Below are 27,178 nucleotides of genomic sequence, written 5' to 3' on the forward strand. Positions count from 1 at the left end.
GCCTGAAATCTCCTAGGAACAAACAGGTTGTACAATATTTGTTTTTGATATAACTGCATTAGAACATTGTTCTTATGTACATTATAAAGCTTGTATGTTCAGTCACACTCAGGTCCAAGTAATCACTGAAGTTATTATTTAGGATTAACCACCCTCAGTAGCAGCAACAACATATTTCCAACACACTTGCACGGTGCTGATTTCAATGTATTCAATGTGAACTCTTTCCTAGCTGGGTAGTATAAACAAAGTACTGCTGACAGCAAATGGGCTGATCAAAGATTTGTAGCTGCAGCCCTAAATAAATTAGAAGCCACATATCCAAATTACAACGTACCTTTTTAATTATTGGAAGCAAACTAAAAAAAAGTTCAATACAGTCAAATTAAAACTGCATGTTAACCTTCTTGCTAAAAACCATAACAGAAATTAAAGTACATCTTGTTTATGAAAACAAAGCAAACATATTTTAGTGCCAAGTATTAAATTTGCTATGCTGAAATATCAATAGTTAGCAAACTCCAAATACCTGCAATTCAAGTGCTACACCCCATTGAAAGTAATGCTTTGAAATAGTTACCTAATCTAAGTATTCTTCTCTAGGGTTCTCAATTCACAGCCACAAGAATCCAGGAGATTAAAAAATGTACTAGTAATTAGATGGTAACAGTGCAGTAATTGAATACATTATGCAAATATTTTTAAAATGTTTAAGTAACTCAAGTTTATAAAACATTGGTCACACTTTCCAAATGGTCTCTCGTATGTTTAGGTTACTTGCTCTGGGTAAAAGGCAACATACTTTAGCTTTATTCAGAGACCACAACCATCCTGAAATCATATGGTTATACTAACATTAAACAGTGCTATCATTTCAAAGAAAATCAAAATCTATAAGGCTTAGAAAAAGTCAGCTTCTTTAAATTTTATTCAAACTAGACACTTGTGAACAAAGTAATTAAAGGACTAAGATTTAAAAAAAATTGAAGCCAAGCCACATTGCATGTCAATGGTTACTGACCGAAGTACAAATGATGAAAGATGTTTACCAACTGTAAACTGTAGATAAAGTGGCATCCTAAAATTGTTGCAAAATTGAGGCCTACTAAAAAGCATGATGTGGAGATGCTGGTGATGGACAAATGTAAGGACTTGCACAACACCAGGTTATAGTCCAACAGTTTTATTTTAAATCACAAGCTTTCGGAGCTTTCCTCCTTCATCAGGTGAGTGAAGGGATTCTAAAAACGCATAGCATATATAGTCAGAGAACAATGCCTGGTGATTACAGATAATCTTTCCAACTGCCCCCTATAACACCTCGGCTAGGAGACGATCACAGCAATCAAAGGTGCCGTTGGTGTTCAGACAGGTTAGCCACAGAAAACATTACATCCCAGTATACTGAATACACAATGGGTCAGGTCAAAGACAGAGAAAGAGACCCGAAAGGCAGAGAGAATGTCCAGTTGTATTAAAAACAGAACTTTTTTTTTCGCTGGTGGGGTTATATGTAGCGCGACACGAACCCAAGATCCCGGTTGAGGCCGTCCTCATGGGTGCGGAACTTGGCTTTCAATTCCTGCTCTACGATTTTGCGTTGTCGGGTTCCTTTCCAGTCGGGGAACACTTCAGCAGTCAAGGACATTCAGCCACCGATCTTCGGGTAAGCGTTCTCCAAGGCGGCCTTCGAGACACACGACAACGCAAAATTGTAGAGCAGAAATTAATAGCCAAGTTCCGCACCCATGAGGACGGCCTCAACCGGGATCTTGGGTTCGTGTCGCGCTACATGTAACCCCACCAGCGAAAAAAAAAAGTTCTGTTTTTAATACAACTGGACATTCTCTCTCTCTCTGCCTTTCGGGTCTCTTTCTCTCTCTGTCTGTCTTTGTGACCTGACCCATTGTGTATTCAGTATACTGGGATGTAATGTTTTCTGTGGCTAACCTGTCTGATCACCAACGACACCTTTGATTGCTGTGATCGTCTCCCAGCCGAGGTGTTATAGGGGGCAGTTGGAAAGATTATCTGTAATCACCAGGCATTGTTCTCTGACTATATATGCTATGCGTTTTTAGAATCCCTTCACTCACCTGATGAAGGAGTAAAGCTCCGAAAGCTTGTGATTTAAAATAAAACTGTTGGACTATAACCTGGTGTTGTGCAAGCCCTTACTCAAAAGCAGCAGCTTCAAACTTCCAAGGTTTTACAACACTATCCTATCGCTGTTGGAGACATCAGCAGCAATGGGAAGAGTGCAAAAAGAAATTCCACTATGTTCACAAGTTACCTGCATCTAAAAATATTCATCAGTTATATAAAAAAGGATATTATGTACAAAACATGTGTACAATAAGAGAAATTGATGTATAGGAATCAGTTGTCTACTTTTCCATCAATTTTCTCTCCACCCCTACCATCTGCATGTGCATGTGCAGATGTCACATTGTTAGATATATAAAAGAAAAATCTTAAAATGCTATATAGTTCTGAGCTGAAGCTCGAAACTGATAAATACACCCCAACTTGCTAAATTCTGTGACCAAATAATTAATCACTGAATGATACAAGGCAGCATTTACTTAAGGACACAGCTGTACCTTAGCTGCAGGTGGTTTACTATCTTATGCATTACATGGCATTGCATTACTGTTCTAATACCATAGCAGATCATCCAACTTATTGCAAGCCAGTCCATGGGAGAAATGCTAGTATATAAAATATTCATCACAATTCACTACAGATGAAAAAAAAATCTAAGCAACACACAAGATTGAGCGGGCTGGGGCTCTTGTCTCTGGAAAAGACTGAGGGGTAACCTGAAAGGAGGTCTTTTATTAAAGGGTTTGATAGAGTAGATGCAGAGAAGATGTTTCCACTTGCGGGGGAGACCAGAACTAGGGGTCATAAATAAGAGTCACTAATAAATCCAACAGGGAATTCAGGAGAAACTTCTTTACCCAGAGATTAGTTAGAATGTGGAACTCACAACTAGCATAGATGCATTTAAGGGGAAGCTAGATAAACATATGAGGGAGAAAGGAATAGAAGAATATTTTGACAGGGTTAGATGAAGTAGGCAGGGAGAAGGCTTGTGTGGAACATGAACAATGGCATGAACCTGTTGAGCCGAACGGCCTGTTTATGTAAGCATTTAATTTTGGATTCCAAGCTGCAGACTAAAACTTGCAAGCATAATGCTGACTTGCAATTCACTTAGAAATTTAGAAGCAGCTATAATTTTCTGGATTCCCACAGGGAATACTTGAACAGCAGCCTTAAAAAGATACAGGCAGGCTAGCAGTTATAAGACAACACAACTGGACCCAACTACCCGCAAGTAATGCCATGAGTATGTGAACATTTCTACGAGTTTCTATATAAAAAAGTCTTGCCTCTAATATTTAACTGACAAACTCAAGTATCAGAAGTATATATATTTTGGTGCTCCAGATTTCAATAACCCTGCAAGAGTTTTCAGAGCAAGGAAGTCTTTTCTTTAGCAGAGGAAATTGTGGTTGCGGCAGTCAGACAGAGCACATCAATTCATTCTTAGGGGAATTTGTGCTTTTGTTTCCACCCCACACCCCCTAGTTACTTACTTAGCAGGGCTGCAGGATAACTCTGGACTGGCAATACCAAGAACAGCAGAAAAAGGAAAACTCTTTCACTGTAGTGTGTACATGTTTAAAGTTACTTTGGATGGGGAGAGTGGGAGAAGAAACACACTCAGACTTTGCTGTTAGCGGCGAATGAACTTGCACTTGTCCATAACCCAAGAGCTTTTGCACAGCAAGTTACTGAGTTAGAGTCCATTCAGCACTGCACCTTCTACAGGGCATCTGGGATCTGTGTCAACAGGGCAAGCAACTGTGTATCTCCTGAACCAATCAGATTGAAACATCATTAATGAGCAGCACAGAGACTGAACCAGGAAGTGCAAGTTAGAATAGTGAATTCAATGCCAAATTAGGTACAGTAAGCAAAATAAACAAGGGGAAAGAAATATTTGATTAAGAGACAGATAAAAGAGGGAATGAGACTCCACACTTCTAAAAGTTAATTTTCAGTGCCAGTGGGGTTGTTTGGCAGTAATTAAGACTTACCATGCCATTAAACTGTAGGGATAAGTCCTAACTTTTTCTGGCGAGTTCAGTCTATATCGACCACGTCAGTGCAGGAACTTCACGCCATTCAATTCATTTGAATGGTGAGTCAGTTGGCGAGATGCCATTTTGGTGCAGCAGGGCAGGTTCACTAGAATGATACCCGGACTTCAAGAGTTAAGTTACGGGGAGAGATTACACAAATTGGGATTGTATTCTCTGGAGTTTAGAAGGTTAAGGGGTGATCTGATCGAAGGTTATAAGATATTAAGGGTAACAGATAGGGTGGAGAGAGAAACTATTTCCGCTGGTTGGAGATTCTAGGAGTAGGGGGCACAGTCTAAAAATTAGAGCCAGACCTTTCAGGAGTGAGATTAGAAAACATTTCTACACACAAAGGGTGGTAGAAGTTTGGAACTCTCTGCCGCAAACGGCAATTGATACTAGCTCAATTGCTAAATTTAAATCTGAGATGGATAGCTTTTCGGCAACCAAAGGTATTAAGGGATATGGGCTAAAGGCAGGTATATGGAGTTAGATCACAGATCAGCCATGATCTTATCAAATGGCGGAGCAGGCACGAGGGGCTGAATGGCCTACTCCTGTTCCTATTTTCCTATCTCTGGCAGTAACTTCCCGATTTCCGCATTTAACTGCGCATGTGCAGTCGCCGGAAGCTACTATTCGATACGCACATAAATAATGGTGAGCGCTGTTAGCCTCACTGTTATTTTTGCAGCAAAATCTGGCTCATTACAGTTTTCACTTGCTCCAAGTGTATCAAAGTTGCTTCTTCTGTGTGGGAGATTTCGTCCCTTCTGACGCAGATAAAGGGCCTAAAAGTGTCTAACAGGATCTTGATGAATTCCTGAGCAAGTCAACAGGCAGGTCTTCATCCCCAGTAATCTGTTAACACATACACTGCGTTTGATTGTTTAGTTACTTCCCTTAATAGATTCTCAATTCACAAAGACCTTGTAGTTCTCAGCCTACAGTAGCTCATCTAATACTTTTATTGAGCCAATAAAAGTGAGAAGACAAGCAAAGCCAGAAAGTCAGCAAAAAAGGAAGTCAAGGCAAACCAGAAGAAATGTAAAGCCACATGCCCTGGTTAGTGGAGACTTCAGATCGCACCATCGCAGAAATTCCAGGCAGGTATATATCATGCACTGTTACCCCTTAAGGTTGCATAACAGAAGGGACCTGGGGGGTTCATATTTCATGAAACACTGAAGGGTCATGAACTGTGCCATGAGGCCATAGGAAAAGTGAATAGGACATTAGGATGTATAACTCACATTTGTGTACAAAACTAGAAATACAAGACTTGCCCTATACAAGGATGGCCACATTTTAATACTGTGCCCCGTTTTGGTTTCCTTACATGGTGGGGAATTTTGAGGCACTGGAGGAGGGCTGCCAGAATACCACCTAGTCTTGGAACTCTTAGCTATCAGGATAGACTCAAGGAACTGGAACTATTTTCAATTAAGAAATGTAGACTTCAAAGAGATATCATTACATCCTTTAAAATGAAGGCAATAGAATCTGTTTGGGTGAACAGTTTTTTTTTAAAAAAGCAAGTTAGGAAAGGGGAGGGCTATGAGTACAAAATCATGGAGTTCTGTTAAAAGCCAGGAAATGTTTTTTCAGAGTAATAGATTACCAGAATGCGCAGCAAACATGCATGCGCTGAAGGCTTTCAAAGCGACCTGGGTGAGTTCCTGTGAGAAGATAGAAATTCGATGGGTTAGCTGTGACCACCTATATCATTACTGCAGTCTCCTACAGCTTTGCAGATTGCTTTTGAAGGTTAGAAGCATTTCCCAGAGTTTTATTTTCTGAATAGTTTTGCCTCTCCCAAGAGATTGCATGACTTTGTAGGGGGGTGGGGGGGGGGGGGGGGGGGGGGGGAGTTTGGATTGATGGCATATATAGGCTACATCTGTCTTGACCAGTTGGTCATCTTTCCCCCAGAGTTTGCACTGGCCTGTAAAAGGTGATTTGAGCCTGTGACTTTGGCATTATTAGCACCACGGCCTAACCAACTGAGCCAATCATCTTTTCCTGTCCTTTTTCACATGTGCATTTGTTCTGCCACTCTGCAAGAGCCAGGGGTTTATAAGTAGCTGGCAATTCACTGAAATTTCCCCTTAGTAATTAGCCTCCAATTGACTAGTCCCTAATTAGACCACTTCTGCATAGGAAGGATCTGAGAAGCGGCCTTAAAAGGAACATTCCAGGTTAAAGACAGCTCCATTTTTGCAGCTAAGCATCACATCTATGCTCCAGATTCCAGGCTGTGAGTAGCCAGTTTTTATTAAAATATTAGAGTGTAATTTGGACAACATTGTTCCAAATATTTTGGATTTTTTTTCCTGCACTTCAATTCTATTTCATAGAAAACAGCATTAGAAATCCAAACTCATACACTATCTAATCAAACATCCTTGTTGCAATAATGAATGGGAGCCAAACAAAAAATGTATTTAAAAAGAGTATTTTATTCAAGAACCTATCCACTTCTATGGACAGCAGTATTGACAGTTGTGGAAGCATGTCAGTCAGTCTTACTAGCCTCTTTACCATCTTAAAGCCAATCATTATTTAATGCAATGCCTATAAGCACAGCACCTGGTGGCTTCAAACATTAATTGTTTGATTCCAAGTTTCGGAAAGATTTCATTTCTAATTGTGCTCATCACTTGGCACTATTCTCCATTTGTTTAAGTGGACTGAACAGATGCCTGACCTTTTTTTCCAAAATTGATTCCAAAAAAAACAACCCAAATAATCTTCACTTGACCAACTATCAAGACTGAGTTATTTCTAAGAAGGCTTACCACAGGTTTGGCAAAGTTACTCACTGAACTATCCCATCGTTTGGGTCATGAAACAAACCAGAACCACCACATTATTACCCATTAAGGTTAGATTTAGTGACTATCTTGTTTGAGAAAGTAGATTTTATGAGAATAGGGATGAAGTAAGAGCTAGTTGTATTCTCCAGTACTCTATCCAGGAGATTAAATTATAAACAGTACAAAGCTAAACCATTTAAAAATCTCATTATATCCAAAGCTGCAGATGAGATGTAAAAATTCAGCAGAATTGTAATCATTCTGGAGGATATCCTGATGATTTAATGAAGCCCAAAGCAAAACAGACTTGTTAGTTATAATGGACTCCGTGATCATGTTAAATTATGAAAATTATTTTCTAACACACATGCTTCTATATTTTGACCAAAAAATTGGGGAAAAGTTATATTTAAGGGTTGTGTTTTAAAAGAAAGTGTACTTAAGTTTTTTTTTAAAACAAAGCCACCAACACCAATGGTAGTTAACTGCTAATGAGCCAAGTTTTGATATCCCCCCCCCCCCCACAAAGGCTGCAAACAATTAGCCCATCTCAGCAGTCGCTGAACATGTCACACCCATTGTATTGGGTGGTCTCTTGTCCTGGGCATTCAGAAAAAAGGGTGTGAAGCACAGGTTCTGCCTTGGGTTGTGGAAACAGAAAAAGATATGAGCAATAAATCTGTTTTTAAAAAAAAAACTGAAAACTGCAAGGGCATTCTGGCCCAGCAAAGGCTGAGAGAAGGTTAGAGTACTGGAGAACAGAAAGAAGTTACTTTACATCAAGCAAGACAACCCACTAATGTGGGGAAGCATATGATGATGTTATTTTGTATTACAGTACATGAAGACAAGTTGTACTGATCAAGTCAAATGAGTCCAAGCACAACCATTTGTATGTTCACTTGCAGTGCACAAAAACAGATGTCTGGAACCATCCTATCAGGTGTTTTCTCAGTCCACTTTCAAAGATTAAAGCAACAGACATGAGGGCACATGTGAAATATATGATGTCAAACTTCCATGTCAAGGGGAATGCATTGTTACATCATCTGGGTTACACTATCATACAAGTAGATATTGGCCAGTGAAAGTGAACTCCAACATACAACTTCTAACAATATGGTTCAATGAATAATGGATTGGATCCAAAGAATTCTGCTATGTATGTTATGTTGAGAATTTTAATAAAAGTAGACTAGCTCTTGGCCAACTTTGTTGACATATCAGAGTGGGCCTTTTACCGTTAACCAAGCAAAACTTTACATGGATAAAAAAATTACACTAAGTACACCACAGGTTTTGAAACAAAGTACTTCCCATTTAAGTGCAATCTGCATCTATTCTGCTTCTCCATTTCCTATGCACCACAGCTGAATAAACATATATACAGACACATAGAATTGGAAGGCATTTAAAAACATGTTAATTTCTAACTCTTCTACATTTTAATTCCCCCAATGTTTAAATACATAAAGGTTAATGAATCAGAAGGTAAACTCCAGACGCGGGACTTGCACCACCTGACCAAATTAACAGTAAATCAATGAACAAGGAAGATCTTGGGGTTTTAAATAGTCATGGACAATCTGCCCCAGGCAACTGTGCACATTCCCAGGTTGTCGGTTTGGTCAGAAAGATAGGTGTACAAAAACACTTCAATTACAGTATATTTTTCAAACATTTTCATACAGCAGGGTTTTTCCCCCCCCAATTGAAAGCAGTGTTTTTATCTCTTTCTATTTAAGTATTATAATTGGAGAATGTTGATGTACTAACTGTATTAGTACTTCAGCTTCGTCCAAGAACCACATCTCCATATAAAAAAAAGTTGGCATATACCACACATTTCCAGTATAGTCACTTAATTACTTCCTCTGGTCATGCTTGGCTGCCACATCTTTTATACTTACCTTTTAGCAAGTCCTCCTAGTTGTGCCACCAAGTTAGATGCGCTGTGGTGCCAGCCACCCAGCTTCTTGCATACCTCAGTCCTGGCACTGGGTTCCTGTTATGACTGGGAACCAGCTTCAAGTTAGTTTGACATTTTTTAAAAAGTCCTTTTCTAACAAAGCTGCTTCCCACTCACTGTGGGAAGCCAGCTTTTCTAAGTGCAGGGACCAACTTTTCAAACTATAGGGTTATTCCCCACTGCTGCCGTGCATTCCCACCCTGCTACTCCCTAACCAGCATGTTGAGTGCTTACCAGAGCTCCCATGCTCGAGCCCTCATCACTACAATCCCAGCCCTGATTGCCAGAGCTAACAAAAGCCAAGTTCCTGTTGCAAAGAGGAACTGGCTTTAAGCTTCTGAAGCACAGTTAAAAAGATGAATGTTTTCAAAGGAACTGAAAGCCAGTTTCACCTCAGAGGGGGAACTACTTGTTAATCAGTGCAAGAGCAGGATTCCAAATAGAATTTGTCCACGCTAAATATAGGAGGCTTTCCATCATAGCATAGCAAAGCCTTGTAAAACTTCTGGGTGAATAAGGGGAAGGATTCTGCTTCATCCCACGCCCTTCTCCAAGCCTTCCCACCTCCCCACTCAGTATCCTTCCCTATACCTTCTCCCACCCCTGCATTCACTACGCAAGAGTGTCAGGTTGGCACAGACGACAGCACTGGCACCCCATGATTCCTACTCCCCATAACACTACATGTTATCTCCAGACACTTCTGTATTTATGTTGGGGGAGCAAAATGTTACATGAAGAACTCATGTCTGACTTCAGTTAGTTGTGACAGAGATAAGAAATACAATACAGAAATATTCTTGGTTGAGATTTGCTTCTCAATTGTATATCTTTCCCTTATTCAAAACATGCTCAAAGTCACCTTTCAAAATGGCAAAAAATTGTTGTGCATTGAAAGCTGCTAAAAGATACATTTAATTTTCAATAGGTCCTAGAATCTGGTTTAATAAAATCAGTAACATAATCTCAAGTTTTCACAAGCTTTTCTTTCCACTTAGTCCACTTTTCTCCATCATTGCCCATTTTTAAATTCGGGTAGCCTTATGACAGTTTCTCCCTCACACTCTTCCCCGCATCATAGTCAAAAGGCACAATATTTTTTTTCAAGTCGCGTCTCGACTCAAAGTATGCAGTTTCAGATGCTAAAAAGTAAAAGCTCACTTAATTTGGCAAAAATATATTTTTTTATTCCTGCTTCTCACCGAGTGAAAATAGTGCTGTGATAAACATTTTATTGCATGATAGAGAAATATATTCAGCAGACGACCATTAAAATGTTGGTTTGTGTGAAGGATAGGGGAAAGGCACAAATCATGCATTAACCAAGTTAAATCTTGATCAGCAGGCTTTATGTATTAAGTCAGTAAAATGCCTGTGACTGTATTCAAGACCACGGTGGGTTTCGAAAGCAAGATGAGATTGAGGGATATAAGGAAGAATGGGTAGCCCAGGCCAGTTAAAACAAGGACTGACCTGTTAGGCCAAACTGTCTTTTTCTCCTCAAAAAAGTCTAATGTTATTATGACATCTACAAAGTTGCTGTCTAAACTAATTTAATATTTACATCATGCAATGGAAAATGGATTAAGTCAGAAAACCTACATTTATAACTTAACAGAGCTCCTTTTCTTCAAAAATGTGGGCATTTATTGAAGAGCATCCCGCCACACAACAGTTCATCTTGATGGCTCTAATCCGCTACACGAAACTTGTAAAAATGTACAAACATTTCTCTCGACGCCATCTCCAATCTTAAAAAGGCGTTGGAAACATGGCGCCTTCCCTCCTCGTGCTCGCCATCACCGCGCATGCGCGCTGCTTCATCTTCCCGCCTCCTCCCTGACGGTTCAACAGTAGAAAGTAGCAACCCCGCTACCACCGCAGAAATCAGTGCTCACCCTCTCTAAACTTCACCAAGATCAGATAGCGGTATCAACTATTAATAACCGGGAGGAAAAAAAACATTACTAACGTCATTAGCGAATAAATTCCCAATCAATATCAAAGCACCAAAATGTAGCACTTGCAATCCAACACCACAGCAAACAAGTGATACATTCCTCTCAGCCTTTGTCGATCTGACATCAACTCAGCCCTTCCATGATCTGACAATATTGAAGCTTGTAAACAATTTTACAACACCAAGTTATAGTCCAGCAATTTTATTTTAAATTCACAAGCTTTCGGAGATTTTCTCCTTCCTCAGGCAAATGTTTTGCCTGAGGAAGCTAACCTTTACTGACTGAAGGCAGCAGAGTTTTCTGTAATACTTTATTGAACGAGCCACTAGCTGCATTGGGGAATTCTAATAATTACTTCGAGTATATACGTGTCGGTGCCCTTTTATATTGGAATTTAGCAATGCTAGCTTCATCTTGTACTCATATTACAGCTACATAGCATTTTGGCTACTGTCATGGATCGATCTCGCTCACAGTACACCAAAAGGATAATTGTTCTATTTGTGCTTACACGTGTACAGGTACCTATTTGATACTTTTTTCGGTTCTTAAGTAGTCAGTTGATGGATAACTCCTCTTACGGTGCTAGAGTTAAAATTTCCCTTTTGAAAAAAATTCTTCAGGCTCGCTTTATCTAAAAAGGAATACCTGAGCGTTAAAGGAAACGGTGTCACTGGGAAATAGTACATTGTTTTACGGCTAATTTATCACATTGACAATATTTCCTGGTTGGAGTCGTTTGTGCACTAAGAATGGCAGTAGCGTTGCGTTTAAACTGGTAGTGGTCGCATCTAATTTATTCCATCGTAAATCTTGAGTGTTATGAGGATTCTGACGCCTTGTTATTTCATTCAGTCAAACACACGCGTAAATCAATCAAGAGATATTCACATTGCTGAAATACATAAAATACTTTCGAGGTTTATGTAGATATACAAGGACATCCTCAACACCCGAAGGCTTAAAAAGTATAAGAGTCAAGGCCATTGTTCCATTTATGAGAGTTCAGATACTAAAAATATCACGGATTACGGATTAAACAAATCGACTTAGCAGAATGCTGTCCTAAATGCCAAGATACCACAGATGTTAACGGATGTCATAGCGGTTTCACTGAAACAGCATTTTACTTCACTTCTGACAACATGCAATGCGGTAGCAGAAAGTCTTTTAGTGCTTGAATAAAGATAGCTCCATATTTTGAAATGCTTCGCAATAAACTGGTGCGTCTCTGCTCGGTTTTGACAGACACTAAATTCGTTCCATTTATTCTTTAAACATATATAAAATTATTCATTTGAATACCCCACCACGTTTGGCCAAAACACCTGGAGATACGAAACGCCAGGCATTTGTGGTTCTGAATGCTGAAGTTATATTTTCTTTAGTCTCACATCACGTAGACCACTTGGGCATGCTGAGAATACGAGGAGACGATCCTAAAACGTTTAGTTCAAAACTAGAATTTTCACTAGCGTTTGCTTTGGAGGAAATTTGAATCAAGAAGGTTTTTTTATATTTAAAAAAGTTAATCATAAAATGAAATTCAATTAACGTCCAAAAACTGAACGATGCTAATCATCTTATAAATCACATTTTTTTGAAAAAAAAAAGTTTTCGTGCCGGCACGGTTAATATATTCCCTCTTTAAAAGGTTTGCAGATCTCTATTACTATTCCGCTTAATACGCCACTAAATGAATGAAAGCATGAGCCGTGTAACAAAATGCAGTCGCTCACTTTTTGCAGCTGCTTCCGAAATGACAGTACTAAAGTCGAGGGCAATGGGTACGGTCATATGATCACTTACTCCTTGTAAAGGGAATCACTGGAAATGCATTAAAATTACCCATACTATAAAGAGCCTTAAGAGGAAAGACTCAGCTTTCTACCGAGACTTGGTTGCAGACATTCCTTGTTTATCCGCGTGCCTCTACATCTGTGCTCATACAACTTAAATCAGTGCATGCTACTCATTTCCTGCTCGTTTGCTTTATACCCGCTTTGGGGAAAAAATCCATTTGTAGTTTGCCTGATAACTATTTCTATGGCATTTTGGAGAAAGCCCACACTTCATAGTATAATAATAACGGTTGCTATTCTTACATCATAGGATGCCTACACTTCAGATTGACAACTTGCAACCTTAAGCAGCCCGTTATGATGCGCAAAATGCAATCTTAGCCCAGAATAACGGGTAACGCTTTGCAAATTTAATTCTATTGGAGATATAAACCGGCACAGTATCAGCAGATCTTACTTTTCTTGTTTTAAGTCCTCTTTAATTGATGCAAGAGGTGTATAATTGGTGCTCTGCAAACGGCAAGTGGCCAGATGCCGCTGGTGCTCCTCTTTGAGAGAGGCGTTCTCCTTCCACAGCTCGGCCACTTGCTGCTCCAGCTCCTCGATGCGCTTCTTCTGGTTCTCCAGCAACTCTTGTTGGGTCTCGATTATTTTATTTAGCTCTTTCAGATATTCCACAGCTCGGTTCGGGTTCTCCGCTGCCCCTTCCATGGCGAACAAATGCTGTGCACAAGTCCGTGTCCGCGGGAAAACAAATCACAGCCTTGTCTTAATACTGAGGTAAATGCAAAACGCCTTTTCCCAGCTGCTTTCCGCCATTGTTTGTTTTGCACTGAGTAAGTGAATGAGCGTGTGGCTGGAGATTTGGCCACAGCCGCATGCCGTCCAGCTGAGCTCAATGTTCATCACACGTACCGCCTCAACGTGCGTTTCACCAGCTAGCAATACTTAATTGAGGGAACTACATTTAAAAAGGCAATTGCCAGTCACCCTTTGTACATTTCAAGGTGTGTTTTACACATCTCTTTAAGGTAGGATGTGAAAAGAAGCCAATGGGGATGCTTAAACGACTGAGTCAAGCTTTAACTTCGAATTATAACTCTTAGTGGGTCCCACCAAATTGTGCAGTTAGGATGAAGAACATAAATAGTTAGCCAAGACAATTGTGCTATTTTGCCAGGATAATTATGCTTCGATGGTGAAACAGCACTGTGCCAGACTTTCTGCAAGCTGTAGTTTAAAATAATCACTTTGCAAACTATGTAGTGCAGCCTATTTAACCATTCAACGATTCCATTTAATAAAATGCAACACAAAACACCTATCCACAATACATGTTTTACACCAGATACTTCCAAAATGCAATGTCTCTGAGTGAAAGAAAGAAAGACTTGCAATTATATAATGCCTTTCACAACCTTAGGACATCCCAAAGCACTTTACAGTCATTTAAATACGTTCGAGTGTAGTCAGTGTTGTAATGAAGGTCCCACATACAGCAATGCAATAATGACCAGATGATGTTTTTTAGTGATGTTGATTGAGGGATAAATGGTGGCTGGGGAGAACTCCGGGGAGTTCTGATAATTAATCAGTGACAATTTGAAGATATTTCCTGATTTAACCAGGATTTTGCATTTCAACATCATTCCTGCATCAGAAACTTTATATAAAAAAGGTTGAGTAAATGGAAAGTGGTTTGGTACATTGGAATTTTATATATTGGGTCTGAATTCGAAGTGATCTTGTTCACTGAAATTCTGTGCTTTGATGAGAATTCTGTTTAGATTAAGTATGCATTTGTCTGAAACTAACTATGTAAATGAAAGTTAAAAATAAAATGTAAAACAGTGCTCATGCAAACATCTGGATGACTTTTTTCTCTCTGGAGCAAAAAAAAGTCTTTGTTGACTGCACTGTCTGCAAAACAAACTGACTTCAAATCATTAAGTTTTTTGCCCAGCCTCATAATTGTTCCAGTGGACTCTTATCGTACATTTATACTCATGGTGCAATCTCATCTTTGCAGGTTGCAATATAATTCTGGAGTCTGGCGTCTAAACTGACTTTGGAGGAAAGTAGTGTGAGCTCCCTTAGAGGAAACTGTCTTGCACCACATGGCATATGGTGTCAAACATGGTTTAAAAAGTGTTATGGTAATCCCTTAGGTATCCTCAGCATTTTTTAAACTTACTTGGTGTTGGTTTAAATGTTTAGAAAGTGCAGATACTCCTAGCCATACTCAAGAAACAGTTCAATTTTAATCAATGGGAGGGTGCTTTGAGCAGGAATGTCCATACAGAGCACTCTCTCCTGGGAAAAGGAATTACAATTAGACTCAAAAACATAAATAAGGTACTGGCCCTGATTTTGAATCCGGGTCAGTTTTGGACAGGTGAGTTTTCATTTCAGTTTATAACTCACCCGATTCAGCCAAAAATAGACCTGGGATATTTTAACTAGATTGAGCAAATCAACAAAAACACTGAGATATCAATTTCTCTCTGGCTGCCAGGTATTGTGCTGCCCCTCCTTCTTCCAATTCTCCCTCAACTTCACACAATTCTTCCTCGTTGGATGATCCCTTTTGCTGTTGCTGTGCCTCCTGCAACTCCAAAACTCGTTCCATTGTCATATTGTGCAGAATGCAGCACACAACTGTGATATGACCCACTTTGTCTTGGGCATGTTGCAGGGAGCCCCCAGTGTGATCAAGGCAGCAGAACATTAGTCTCAAGGTGCCAGTGGTGTGTTCAATGGTGTTGCTGGTGGTCACATGGCTATTATTGTAGCTGTGCTGCTCAGGCGTAGTGGGGTTGCGGAGGGGTGTCTCAATACACCCCTCCGCAACTCCACTGATAGCTAGGTGTTGAGCGGGTATCCCTTGGCCCCTTACCTTAATGGAGGGGTGGTGGGATGGATGAGTATCTCAGGATTAAAGTATCGTGGCAGCTGTCAGCAAAACAGTGACAAACTTGGATGATCCTTTGGCATTGATGACACACCAGTTGGACATTGATGGATGATAGTTTTCCTGTTGAGAAAAGCTCCTGGCTCATCCTCCAGTCTCCTGATAGCTACACGTGGGCAGTCAATGATGCCCTGTACATGAGGGAAGCCAACCACTGCTGAAAATCGTAGTGCTCATAGAGTTATACAGCACGGATAGAGGCCCTTCGGCCCATCGTGTCCGCGCCGGCCATCAAGCCCTGTCTACTCTAATCCCATATTTCAGCATTTGGTCCGTAGCCTTGTATACTATGGCATTTCAAGTGCTCATCCAAATGCTTCTTGAATGTTGTGAGGGTTCCTGCCTCCACAACCCTTTCAGGCAGTGAGTTCCAGACTCCAACCACCCTCTGGGTGAAAAAGTTCTTTCTCAAATCCCCTCTAAACCTTCCGCCTTTTACCTTGAATCTATGTCCCCTTGTTATAGAACCCTCAATGAAGGGAAAAAGCTCCTTAGTATCCATCCTATCTGTGCCCCTCATAATTTTGTACACCTCAATCATGTCCCCCCTCAGCCTCCTCTGCTCCAAGGAAAACAAACCCAATCTTCCCAGTCTCTCATCATAGCTGAAGCGCTCCAGCCCTGGTAACATCCTGGTGAATCTCCTCTGCACCCTCTCCAAAGTGATCACATCCTTCCTGTAGTGTGGCGACCAGAACTGCACACAGTACTCCAGCTGTGGCCTAACCAATGTTTTATACAGTTCCATCATAACCTCCTTGCTCTTATATTCTATGCCTCGGCTAATAAAGGCAAGTATCCCATATGCCTTCTTTACCACCTTATCTACCTGTTCCGCCGCCTTCAGGGATCTGTGAACTTGCACACCAAGATCCCTCTGACCCTCTGTCTTGCCTAGGGTCCTCCCATTCATTGTGTATTCCCTTGCCTTGTTAGTCCCTCCAAAGTGCATCACCTCGCACTTTTCCGGGTTAAATTCCATTTGCCACTGTTCCGCCCATCTGACCAACCCATCTATATCGTCCTGCAGACTGAGGCTATCCTCCTCGCTATTTACCACCCTACCAATTTTTGTATCATCAGCGAACTTACTGATCATACCTTTTACATTCATATCCAAGTCATTAATGTAGACCACAAACAGCAAGGGACCCAGCACCGATCCCTGTGGTACCCCACTGGCCACAGGCTTCCAGTCACAAAAACAACCTTCGACCATCACCCTCTGCCTTCTGCCACTAAGCCAGTTTTGTATCCAAAGTGCCAAGGCACCCTGGATTCCATGGGCTCGTATCTTCTTGACCAGTCTCCTGTGGGGGACTTTATCGAAGGCCTTACTGAAATCCATGTGTACCACATCCACTGCGTTACCCTCATCCACACGCCTAGTCACCCCCTCAAAAAATTCAATCAAATTAGTCAGACATGATCTTCCCTTGACAAAGCCATGTTGACTATCCCTGATTAATCCTTGCTTCTCCAAGTGGAGACTAATTTTGTCCTTCAGAATTTTTTCCAATAATTTTCCTACCACTGATGTTAGGCTCACTGGCCTGTAGTTGCCCGGTTTTTCCCTACTCCCCTTCTTGAATAATGGTACTACATTAGCAGTTCTCCAGTCCTCTGGCACATCCCCTGTGGCCAGAGAGGTTCTGAATATATGTATCAGAGCCCCCGCAATCTCCTCCTTTGCCTCACACAGTAGCCTGGGATACATTTCGTCCGGGCCTGGGGATTTGTCCATTTTTAGGCCTGCTAAAACCGCCAATACCTCCTCCCGCTCGATGTTAATATGTTCGAGTATATCACAGTCCCTCTGCCGTATTTCTATGTCTACATCGTCCTTCTCCATAGTGAAAACAGATGCAAAAAATTCATTTAGAACCCCTCCTACATCTGCCGGCTCCACACACAGATTGCCATTTTTGTCCCTAATGGGCCCTATTTTTTCCCAAGTCATCCTCTTACCCTTAATATACTTATAAAACATCTTAGGATTTTCCTTTATTTTGCTCGCCAGTGTTATTTCATGGCCCCTCCTTGATCTCCTAATTTCTTTTTTAAGTATTCCCCTGCATCCGCTCTCTCATTCTGACTGCTAATGTACTGATTGATGCTGGTTAAGAAAGGCATTGGTGATCTGCTTAATGAAGCTGTGCACTGCAGACTGGGAAATGCAGGTGATGTCTCCTGTAACATACGGGAAGGAGCCTGAGGTGAAAACATTTAGGGCAATGGTGACTTTCAAAGCCATCAGCAAAGCATAGCCTCCTGTAGGCAGCAGGTCCTGCTGCAGGATGCTGCACAGATCTGTAACAATCTGGTTAGTGAAGCCAAGCCTCCTGCTACACTGCTCTTCTCAGATGTCTAGAACAGTGAATCTTGGCTAATAGACCCTGTGATCTTGGTAAAGCCTTCTATGGGCAGCCCCCTCACCTGCTGTGTCCGAACAGGCCCACCTGCTGCTCAACTTGGTTTCTGAGGCTACTGCTGTTGTTCTTCCACCAACTGTTCATCCATCCAGAATAAGAAACAGCATAAATGGTAACCATGATAATCTGAAAATGCTTAGTCAGGATGAATAAAGCAACAAATGAAAAAGAAGCAATCTCCAAGCTCTGAAATGCATTTGGAATGCATCATCAGAAAAGCACAGAAATCCTATTAATGGAGGTGAGTGTCCCTTTAAATTTTCCTGCAGATCATGTCAGTCAGTTTCTAAGGCGAAGGCCTCAATTCTATCGGACAGTCGGGCAGGGGTGCGGGTGGTAGGGAAACCCCCACTGAGATCTCAGTGTGAGACCCGGCCCATTTTAACTCCCAGGCCTCATTTAAATATTGCAGCTCTGTCTCCTGCCCGAAACAAGCAGGACTGGTGTCAGGGCTGGTGGGCAGGAGCGGGAAATCGGCTCAGGAGCCTTAGGACACCTGGGACCCAAGGGAACGGTCCTCACCATAAGTTTGGTGCTGGGAAAGGGCTTTGGCAGCCAATGGCAGATTCAGGAGGAAGAGGCAAGGCCGGGGCTGGGGAGGCTCCTGCTTCTCCTGGCCCACAAGCATTTTGCTGAAAAGCACTTTTTAAAAACTTAACTTGGCCTCTTCTGGTCAGCTGGTGCATCCCACCAAGCTTCTCTGGTGTGTTTGATACTGGGCGGATCTCCCCCGAGGCGTCGTGAAAATCATGCCGCAGCACCAGTGACATCGTTGGGCTGTGATTTTTAAATTTAAATTAGGCCCTCGCTTGCCTGCAGCGATAGCCTTGGACAACTTCAAAGTCAGTGAAGCCAAGTGTGAACAGTGTAGCCTCAGGCCGGTAAGTGGACTTGGCCGGATCTTAACTCCTCCCATGCACCATTTTCACTGGGCGAAGGGGGATAAAATCGAGGCTGGAGGCAGTTGAGGGTGGGAACGGGGAGTAAAGTGGATTTCCGCGATTTTTACCACCCAGCCGCCCCTTTCCTGCTGTGTGTGATAGGTTAAAATTGGGGCTACAATCTGAGACCAGAAGCTTCAGTATAAATGTACTCACCACAAAGCATTTGGTATCATGCCAGTTAAAAATATCAACATGAAAAAAAAAACATTTAATCTGATCTTAAAAAAGACAATGGGTCAATTCTGAAAAAATTGTGTTTCTGTCCCACAGTGTTGGCTGTGTACCATCTATGATTGCTCCCTTTTAATGTTTTGCTGCCTTTGCTCTGATCCCTGTATACTAATCTGCTTTATATGAACCAAATGTATCTAATACACATCATGTGCAACATTTAAAATATACTGATGAATAATTAAAGGCACCTAACTTCTACCAGAAATCTCTTTACCTGTTTTGTTTTAGCCTGCCGCTTTCACCTCCAACTATGCACCATTTCTTAGTCTAGAGGACAAGCAACCAACCTTTCTGATGCTTCCACTAATACTGCCTTTTAACCAATCACAAAGAGGTGTGGACTGACATGAGTTGCCCTCTTTTATTGTTCGTCCACACTTTTGCCATCCAGAAAAGAGTAAAACAAACCAGACTGGTCTGGTTTACAATCGGGCACAATAAAAATGATAAACTGCAAAAGGAAATGGAAATAACAAGAGCAAATAAACTTTACTTTCTAGAATTTGGAATATTTTCCTCCCTTGCACTCTGTCTCCCATTAAAAAAAAGATTTGGAACTCTCAGTATAGGAAAACAGATTGTTAGTTCGCCAGCAATACTAAACATTGAGACCACGATGCTTTCCCAGTCAACCAAAATCCAATCTTCAGTCATAGTTTGACCTTTCCTAATTGGCCAAAACCTGAACGAACAAAAGTAGCCCAACAAGTTGAGTTGATACTGGTTTTGCAGACAATGATATAAGTGCAATCTAGTTTGTCTGACATTTCTGCATTGGTCCGAGATGCATTCTGCGAATATATGTCCTTAAAAAATTAATTGTGCACAATCTGCTTCTAATGTGGGGATAATGGATCTGAAATCCTTGTTGGATTTATAGCATTAAAGGCCAGTATAACCAAGATATGAGTAATATCCTATACACTCTGTATCCAGCAAGTTGCTGACTTTGGAAGAGGCACACAAATAAAATGATGACGCATGATTTCACCGCTGGGGAGAAAGTCAGGGCGTGTAACATCTTTTTGTACTTGTTTAGGAAATACCATTAAAAACGACCCTGTTCCGTGGCTTTCCCCGCCCAGATGGATTGTGGAATAAGGGAAATGGTTTATGGTGATGAACTTCACAAAAATATACGATTATAATGATAAGCCGAAACACCTCTTCGGCTGCCATCCAGTACAGGACCATTCAAACTCGGGGGCGGGGACTCTACAAATAGGAGAGCAGCAAAACACATTGCACCCCAGAACTACTTTTGCCAATACTGATATTGCTATGTGGGAAGCTTTTGCAGAACCATTCATGCTCCTTCTAAAGCAATAAATTACACTATCAGTACATTAAATCAGTATCATTATTCGATTTTATATATCTATTCTAATACTGATATAGCATTGAGCATTATTAAACAATCGTCACTTGTATTTATTGATATCCATTTAGGTTTAAAAAAATTATGGCCAAAACAGTCAGATATGTACTGTGGAGGCTGTGTGTGTGGCAGAAAGGAGTGACATGCCACGTGAGACCAACGAAGTTTCTCAAATTACTTTCCAAGTCCTATATCTTAAAATATTTCGAGACATAATATGACATTCTTGAAGTTATCGCCAAATGAAGCGGAAATTATTTTTGGAGCTTAATTAGTCCAACTGTTGTTGTGATGCGAGAAAGTAATTAAGCAGAACACCTCCTGTTGGGGGCATCAAACATCCTTCCGCCCAGCAACTCCAACACAAGGCCTGATCCAATCGAATGGCATACATCGCTCGTCCCTTCTGCGTTCTATGCTGTTCTGGTGTGGATTTTTCCTTGTATACCGGATGCTATTTTAGTCGGGTACATTGTCAAAACAATAGACGGAAGGTAGAAGTTCCAGGAGCTCAAGCGGAAACCCAGTCGGAGACCATTTTTGAACACTTACTCGAAAAGAAGTAAAATATTGGAAGCATGCTGAAGGTTGAGGGGCAAAACCACAGACCACTCCAATTGTCCCACGGGATTTTATTCCAGTAACATGGAAATTGTCCCGTACAAAGTATTCATAAGATTAATATTTGTCTTGGTGTTCTCGCTCCATGTAAGCTTTGGTCAATTAATAGTTACGCGAGTCATAGTCATTATTTTGTCATTAATTTGCGTAGCTTTCTCATCACATCAACTGTTTTGGAGTTTGCTGGCACGTAAAGATAATAACAACGGAAATCTGTTTAATTTATGAGGAACCTATTAAAATAAATAGTGGTCTCTTCGCACTGCCACTGGCTAATGGAGCTGAAACGTCTCTGCACATTGATCGTAAACTATTTTCAACTGTTCTCCATTGGAACGTCACACTTTGTTCACATTTTTTTTCTGACCATAGTTTGCGATTTGAAACCAGACTGCAGGAAAGCAGCAACACTCCAAAGGCGCACACCTCTCTTGCGGGATATAATTTTGATTTTAAAACCTGCCCTGCAATCGACTTTCTCCGGTTTCCGTTGTTTTATGTTACATCTGTCTATGTTGCCAAAGGATACTGAAAATTAATCTGATTCATAAATTAGTATATTGTAATCAGAATACCTTAAAATGAACCAATATTGGAATAGCCCGATTATTTTAATTCAGCGTGTTATAGTTGATATTAAGAAAACATGAATTTATCAATGAATGCTGTATCAAGATATGACGTATCTAAACAGCAGTTTTACGATTATAACACAATTGTAAGTATGTTTCACTATGCAACGTTTTTTCCAAGTTACAATAATATATACAGTATCATTGTATTTTAAATTCACCGCTCCGTGTACTTTTCTCGGCACTACCTGTTTATTCAGTAAAATTCATTTTTAAAACAATTGTCTCTAAAAGTAGCACACAGATCTTTACAGCTGTGTCAATATTACTATTCCAGAGAGTACTATAACATTAAAGTAGGGTGGAAATGCAGTTGTTGGAACTAGAAAGGCATTTCCTTACAAAGGTTTTACATATTTTGAGACTTAATTTGCGGATAATCTACAAACTTCGTGTGCCTATATATGCTTTCTCACTAGTAGGGCCCACTTACATTAGTAATCACCGGATTAGTGCATAGTACACGGGTTAGATTGGTATTGCAGTATTAACGCACATTAGCGTCTTGCCAATTTTTTTGAACACAACGAGACAGCAGTGTGCAGTATAGACTGAGCATTGCCACTTTAAGGACGTCTTTGACGTTTCCACCGCCAGTCCCTAATGGAACAGTTAACATTTGTTTGTCAGCCTACACAGGAGTGAGATTCTCAGTCTTGCTCTCCCAAGAGTTAGAATTGTTTTGTTTCATGTAAAATGAAGTGCACACTCGTAACAGACATAATTTGTTACCATATAAACCCTATTTGTGTTCGTGGGTGTGTTCCACAAGATGACATTTTAACAAAATACGGATTCTGGAGAAACATTGAGCAATAGTGTAACTTTCAAAGGTGATCCACATGTATTGTTTGCCCACAACCTTTCTGACTTTGATTTGGTAAACAGATCAGGTCGTTTCAAAAGTTTCTCGGTTAATTCTTTTACAGCAGCATTCTTAAAACTGCTCTTAAAATACTTTCACGATGTAAAAGTGGCGTTGATCATTTCAGTCAGCAGGAAGTTTAACGACCAGTTGGTTTTAATAACAAGTTCAGATTTGAGTCCTATTTTAATCATACTTGTACAAAGTACTGGGTAAATATTGCTCTGTAATTCATTCATTCACTTTTGATATGTGGCGTTTAGTTCCTTTGCTTGACCGTCCTTGTAAAAATGTAAAAGTCCAATCATATCTTCTGTGCAACAATCACGCTGATGTTGATTTCATTTCATGTCTTTAAATTCAAATAGGAAGCTTAACACCCCTATCTGTGACAAATGTGACACAGCCATCGCTGCATAAATTACATTTGTAATCTAGTTGCGTTTGCTTTCGATTGCTTCTAATCAACTTATTGAACGAGTCACTATATGTACTCCAGCTCCTGTAGTGAGCCACAATGAATCCACGGTTAATCTATTCAATTTTTTCATCCAAAAGTAGGGAACCAATTTTTCACGATAGTGAAAAACCTTTACGTCCAGTGCCATACTTGTTAAACATTAATTCAAGAGGTCGATTTTTTCTTGTAGCATTGGAGCACCACAGTTGTTTCCTTTTCTCACCTACAATAAGAACATAAAAATACTTAGAAAGAGGAAAAGGCCAACAGACCCAAAACAAACAAATTCCTTATTAACTGTTCTTAACCTCATCTATCAAGCTACTCACTTTATCTCTCCGGAAATACATCTAATTATCTTCTGAACTCATCTATACTGTCACCTCTAATGCCCTGCCCGGACAATTTATTCCACAAGTCTATTAGTTTTGTGTGGAATAATCCTACCCGATTTCCTTTCACTCCTTTCTAATTTTAACGTGTGTTTGTCTTGGTATTTGAACTATTCCACGATGAACAATTTGTCTGGACCATTTAACAAGTAAATATTATATTACTTTTGTTTCGAAAAAGTTCAAAGTAGACTACTTGGTATACCTCAGTTTGTATATTGACTTTCACGTGGCTCAAATAACTAATGCACATAACTAAAAAGTGAAGTGGGATGATTTGTGACGTAAAACATATTTAATACAGGAATTGCTCTGAGTAAAAAGTAAACATAACATTTCAAATTTTTGATTCATAATACCCTTTTGTTTAGATGGATAGCAAACATAGCCAAAGAAAGGAGCGTTTTCAGACCTTTCGCGGCAGGGGAGGAGACATGTCAGAAGAGCCATTGATCGTTTTATTTTCACGGAAATAGTACCAGAAGCAACTGCTGCAATGATGCATTTTGATTCAGTTTACACCATTGTGTTGTGTTCTTGCCAAAAACATAAGACAAGTTTTCCCGACGCAATTAATAGCTCAGACATCAAGATTACCAATAGTCCAGTTCTCTTTAATTCTCTAATTGCACGAGATTGATTGCATAGCATCCTCTGAACCCTCCTAAAATCCATCCCTTATTTCATGTAATAAATGTATCGACAACAATTTTTCCTATTATAAGAAAATATATTGCCCGCTATTCTTTAAACAGGTGTTAACCTCTAACGAAGTACTTGTTGCACATGAATCACGCCTCCCTGAACAGTATTGATATTATCACCCACAGCTGACGTCAGTGCACAAACATTGGGAACACCGGAGAAGATAAACTGGGGAGTATAAACATCACTTAAAATCCCTGGTGCCCTTTTAGATTGTGGTTCAAAACAATGACGTGCAGATATCAATGCAGCATTTTTTTTTATTATCATCGTGACTCTTCACAAATTTACACCTACACAGGTATGTACCAAGTTATATCCGAATCGGATTCTCATATATCGACTCCTTAATATAACGGTCACGTCTGTCGAACCTCTTAATCGTAATTAGAAACCTGAATCATTCTTTTATAAACATTTTGAATGCTATCGTTTGACATTTATAAAGCGTGTACTGCAGTTCCCACTATCCACTGCAAAATCGGTTAAACTAAGACTCACGAGGATGTTCCTTTTTGCAAAAGCTTTTGCTGGAAATTGTTTTTTTTACAGGTCCTCGTATCAGAGAGAAAGGCGTCGAATACACGTACATTTGTTTGAGAGAAAAAACAACAAATTGCCCCTTTTCCGAAAAAAGTGAGATTAAATATAAAATACAAACTCGAGAAAAATAAGTTCTGCTCTTGTTGCTAAACCGGTTCAACCATCGTGTTGATATCAAAAACAATGTTCATCTGACAACTTCAAAACAACTAATAATAAAGTGACACTACAGATCACAATCAATTAAAATCTAATTAGCGTGTCACTATTAACTGAAAAGACACATAGAGCCGAGAAGAAAATATATACCTTTTACTTTTGAAATGCATCCAAACTTGATTTCCTGTCCCACAAGTCACAGTTAAAACTACCTAATGAAGTCAATTCTACCGGGACAACATCAAACAATTTTGCGACTGCTGTGTAATGGTGTGAACCCACGTAACGCGCTTATGAATTTAGGATATGAATTATTCATTGCATTGCAATGTTATTATAGGTCTGCAAATGATATCAGCGCACAAAGTTTGTAGAAATAAAGGATTCACCCTCAAGATGTGCTGCAAAGTAGTATGTGCCAAACAGAGATTGTTTCATTTTCTAATATGGTCATTTGTTGGCCGCAGACCCGCGTCAACACATACTGTTTTACTTGACGTTTAATATGTTCCATCTGTGTGTGCTTTGTGATTCCGACATTGAATTTTGTTCGAAGCATAACAAATATTTTTAGAACACTGCATGAGACCCAGTTTCAGATTCATTGATGGCTCCTCCTGGCCCCACTAAAATCCTGTGACCCGCTGCCCGCAGCTCAGTGTCCTCTTCTCCCAAAGCGTTTTCTTCTGACCGGGCTTTGGCAAGCTGCCGGTCAGCGATCAAGGGGGTTGAAATGTCTCACAGCGAATCGGCAGCCCATTCGGTACGGTGTAAAACGGGCTGCCGATTCGCTATGAACCCATTTTGCCCTGCTGGCGCACATCAATTGCATCCCCATTGAGCACTCGACACCTCGCCAACTCAACGGTTCGGGCTTCATGCTACGGGTATCAGGCAGGTGGTGCGATCCCACCGTCCGCCCAAGACAGGAGAAGGTTGAAAATCTACCCCACCCCCAAGAGTCAACCACACAGTGTGGACTTGACTCGAAACTGGGCAGAGAGAATAGGGGTGGCAGGTGTCCTTCACATTAATGAACTAGTTGGACGTTTACAATAAAACAGTAGCTTTTGTGGCTATTTTTCTGGTGCTAGATTTACTGAATTCAATTTCACAACTTGACACGGTGGGTTTTGAACTCATGACGTTTGGGACCATAACAATTACGCTACTGTACGCTAAAACTAAAACCATTGTTATTTAACATAGCCAATGTTATAGGTGGAATTAGCTTTGTCTGACAAAGATGAAAAAGCATTGTTACTTATAGATGTTTCTGACTTCTCTCCCCGCCCATTCCCCTGTTTTCGATTTTCAAGATGTTGGAGCTTTTGAATCCAAAATAAAAGAATGGCCTGGCTTTTACTCAACATGATTATCTGAACTTTTGTCAACTGTCTTGAGAACATACAGACAGGCTAGTTTTGTAGTGCTTGTATGAACCACAATCATATTTTTGGGTTACTAGAATGAAGATAACTCACTCCCTTGAGTGGAGAGAGAGATTTCCCAGTCACTTGTTCCACACTTACCTTTTTCTTACGCGTGGCTTTTATTCTTTGAAACTACTTTGATGAGTATGTCCATAACTGGATTTACACAGGACATACCCTAAAATCTGGTATTTATATCACGTGTAATTTACAGTTGCAATTTATGTCATGTAAATCTGATGAGTTTTACCAACATGCAAATCACTGCCTTATACTTTGAGGATATAAAACATGAATGATTTTAGTGACTACTTGACACTGAATGCATTAATTTTCCTAGATTCTTGTTTTGAAACCCCAGCACCCAATTAACCAGGATTGCAATGCCCATCACTAATTGCCTTTGAGAAGATGGTGGTGGGCCTTCTCCTTGAACTGCTGCAGTTCTTATTCTGGTGGTGCTCTGACAATGATATTAAACAGGGATTTCCTGGATTTTATCCAGCAATGATGAAGGAACAGCAGGAGGTGATGCCATTCCCACAATCTTGCTACTTTTGTCCTTCTTAGTTGTAGAATTTCAGTTTCAGTTGCAAGGTAATTTTTTTCCATAAACACAATCATAATATTACAAAATATTGAACTTGCCAAAATGAGACCAATGATAAATCAATATGAATAATATTTACCATTTAGCTGCTGACACT

The 27,178-nt window shown here is 40.3% G+C and overlaps 1 protein-coding gene and 1 long non-coding RNA gene across 4 annotated transcripts in view; one reads left to right on the forward strand and one right to left on the reverse strand.

Annotated features, from left to right (window-relative positions):
- iqsec1b (IQ motif and Sec7 domain ArfGEF 1b) overlaps positions 1-13,625 on the reverse strand; it is a 471,503-nt gene extending 457,878 nt beyond the window's left edge. For all 3 annotated transcript variants that reach the window (XM_067998691.1, XM_067998690.1, XM_067998694.1), the window contains exon 1: positions 13,160-13,625. In XM_067998691.1, the coding sequence (XP_067854792.1) occupies positions 13,160-13,413 (254 nt within the window). In that variant the 5' untranslated portion in view covers positions 13,414-13,625. The remainder of the gene's footprint in view (positions 1-13,159) is intronic.
- Positions 13,626-24,615: 10,990 nt separating this feature from the next.
- The window catches only part of LOC137334151 (uncharacterized), a 73,803-nt gene continuing 71,240 nt past the window's right edge, over positions 24,616-27,178 (forward strand). Inside the window, exon 1 of the long non-coding RNA XR_010966082.1 lies at positions 24,616-24,637. This is a non-coding gene — a long non-coding RNA (uncharacterized lncRNA). The remainder of the gene's footprint in view (positions 24,638-27,178) is intronic.

This window comes from Heptranchias perlo, chromosome 17, assembly GCF_035084215.1.
Source record: "Heptranchias perlo isolate sHepPer1 chromosome 17, sHepPer1.hap1, whole genome shotgun sequence".
In the NCBI taxonomy this organism is placed as follows: Eukaryota; Metazoa; Chordata; class Chondrichthyes; order Hexanchiformes; family Hexanchidae; genus Heptranchias; species Heptranchias perlo.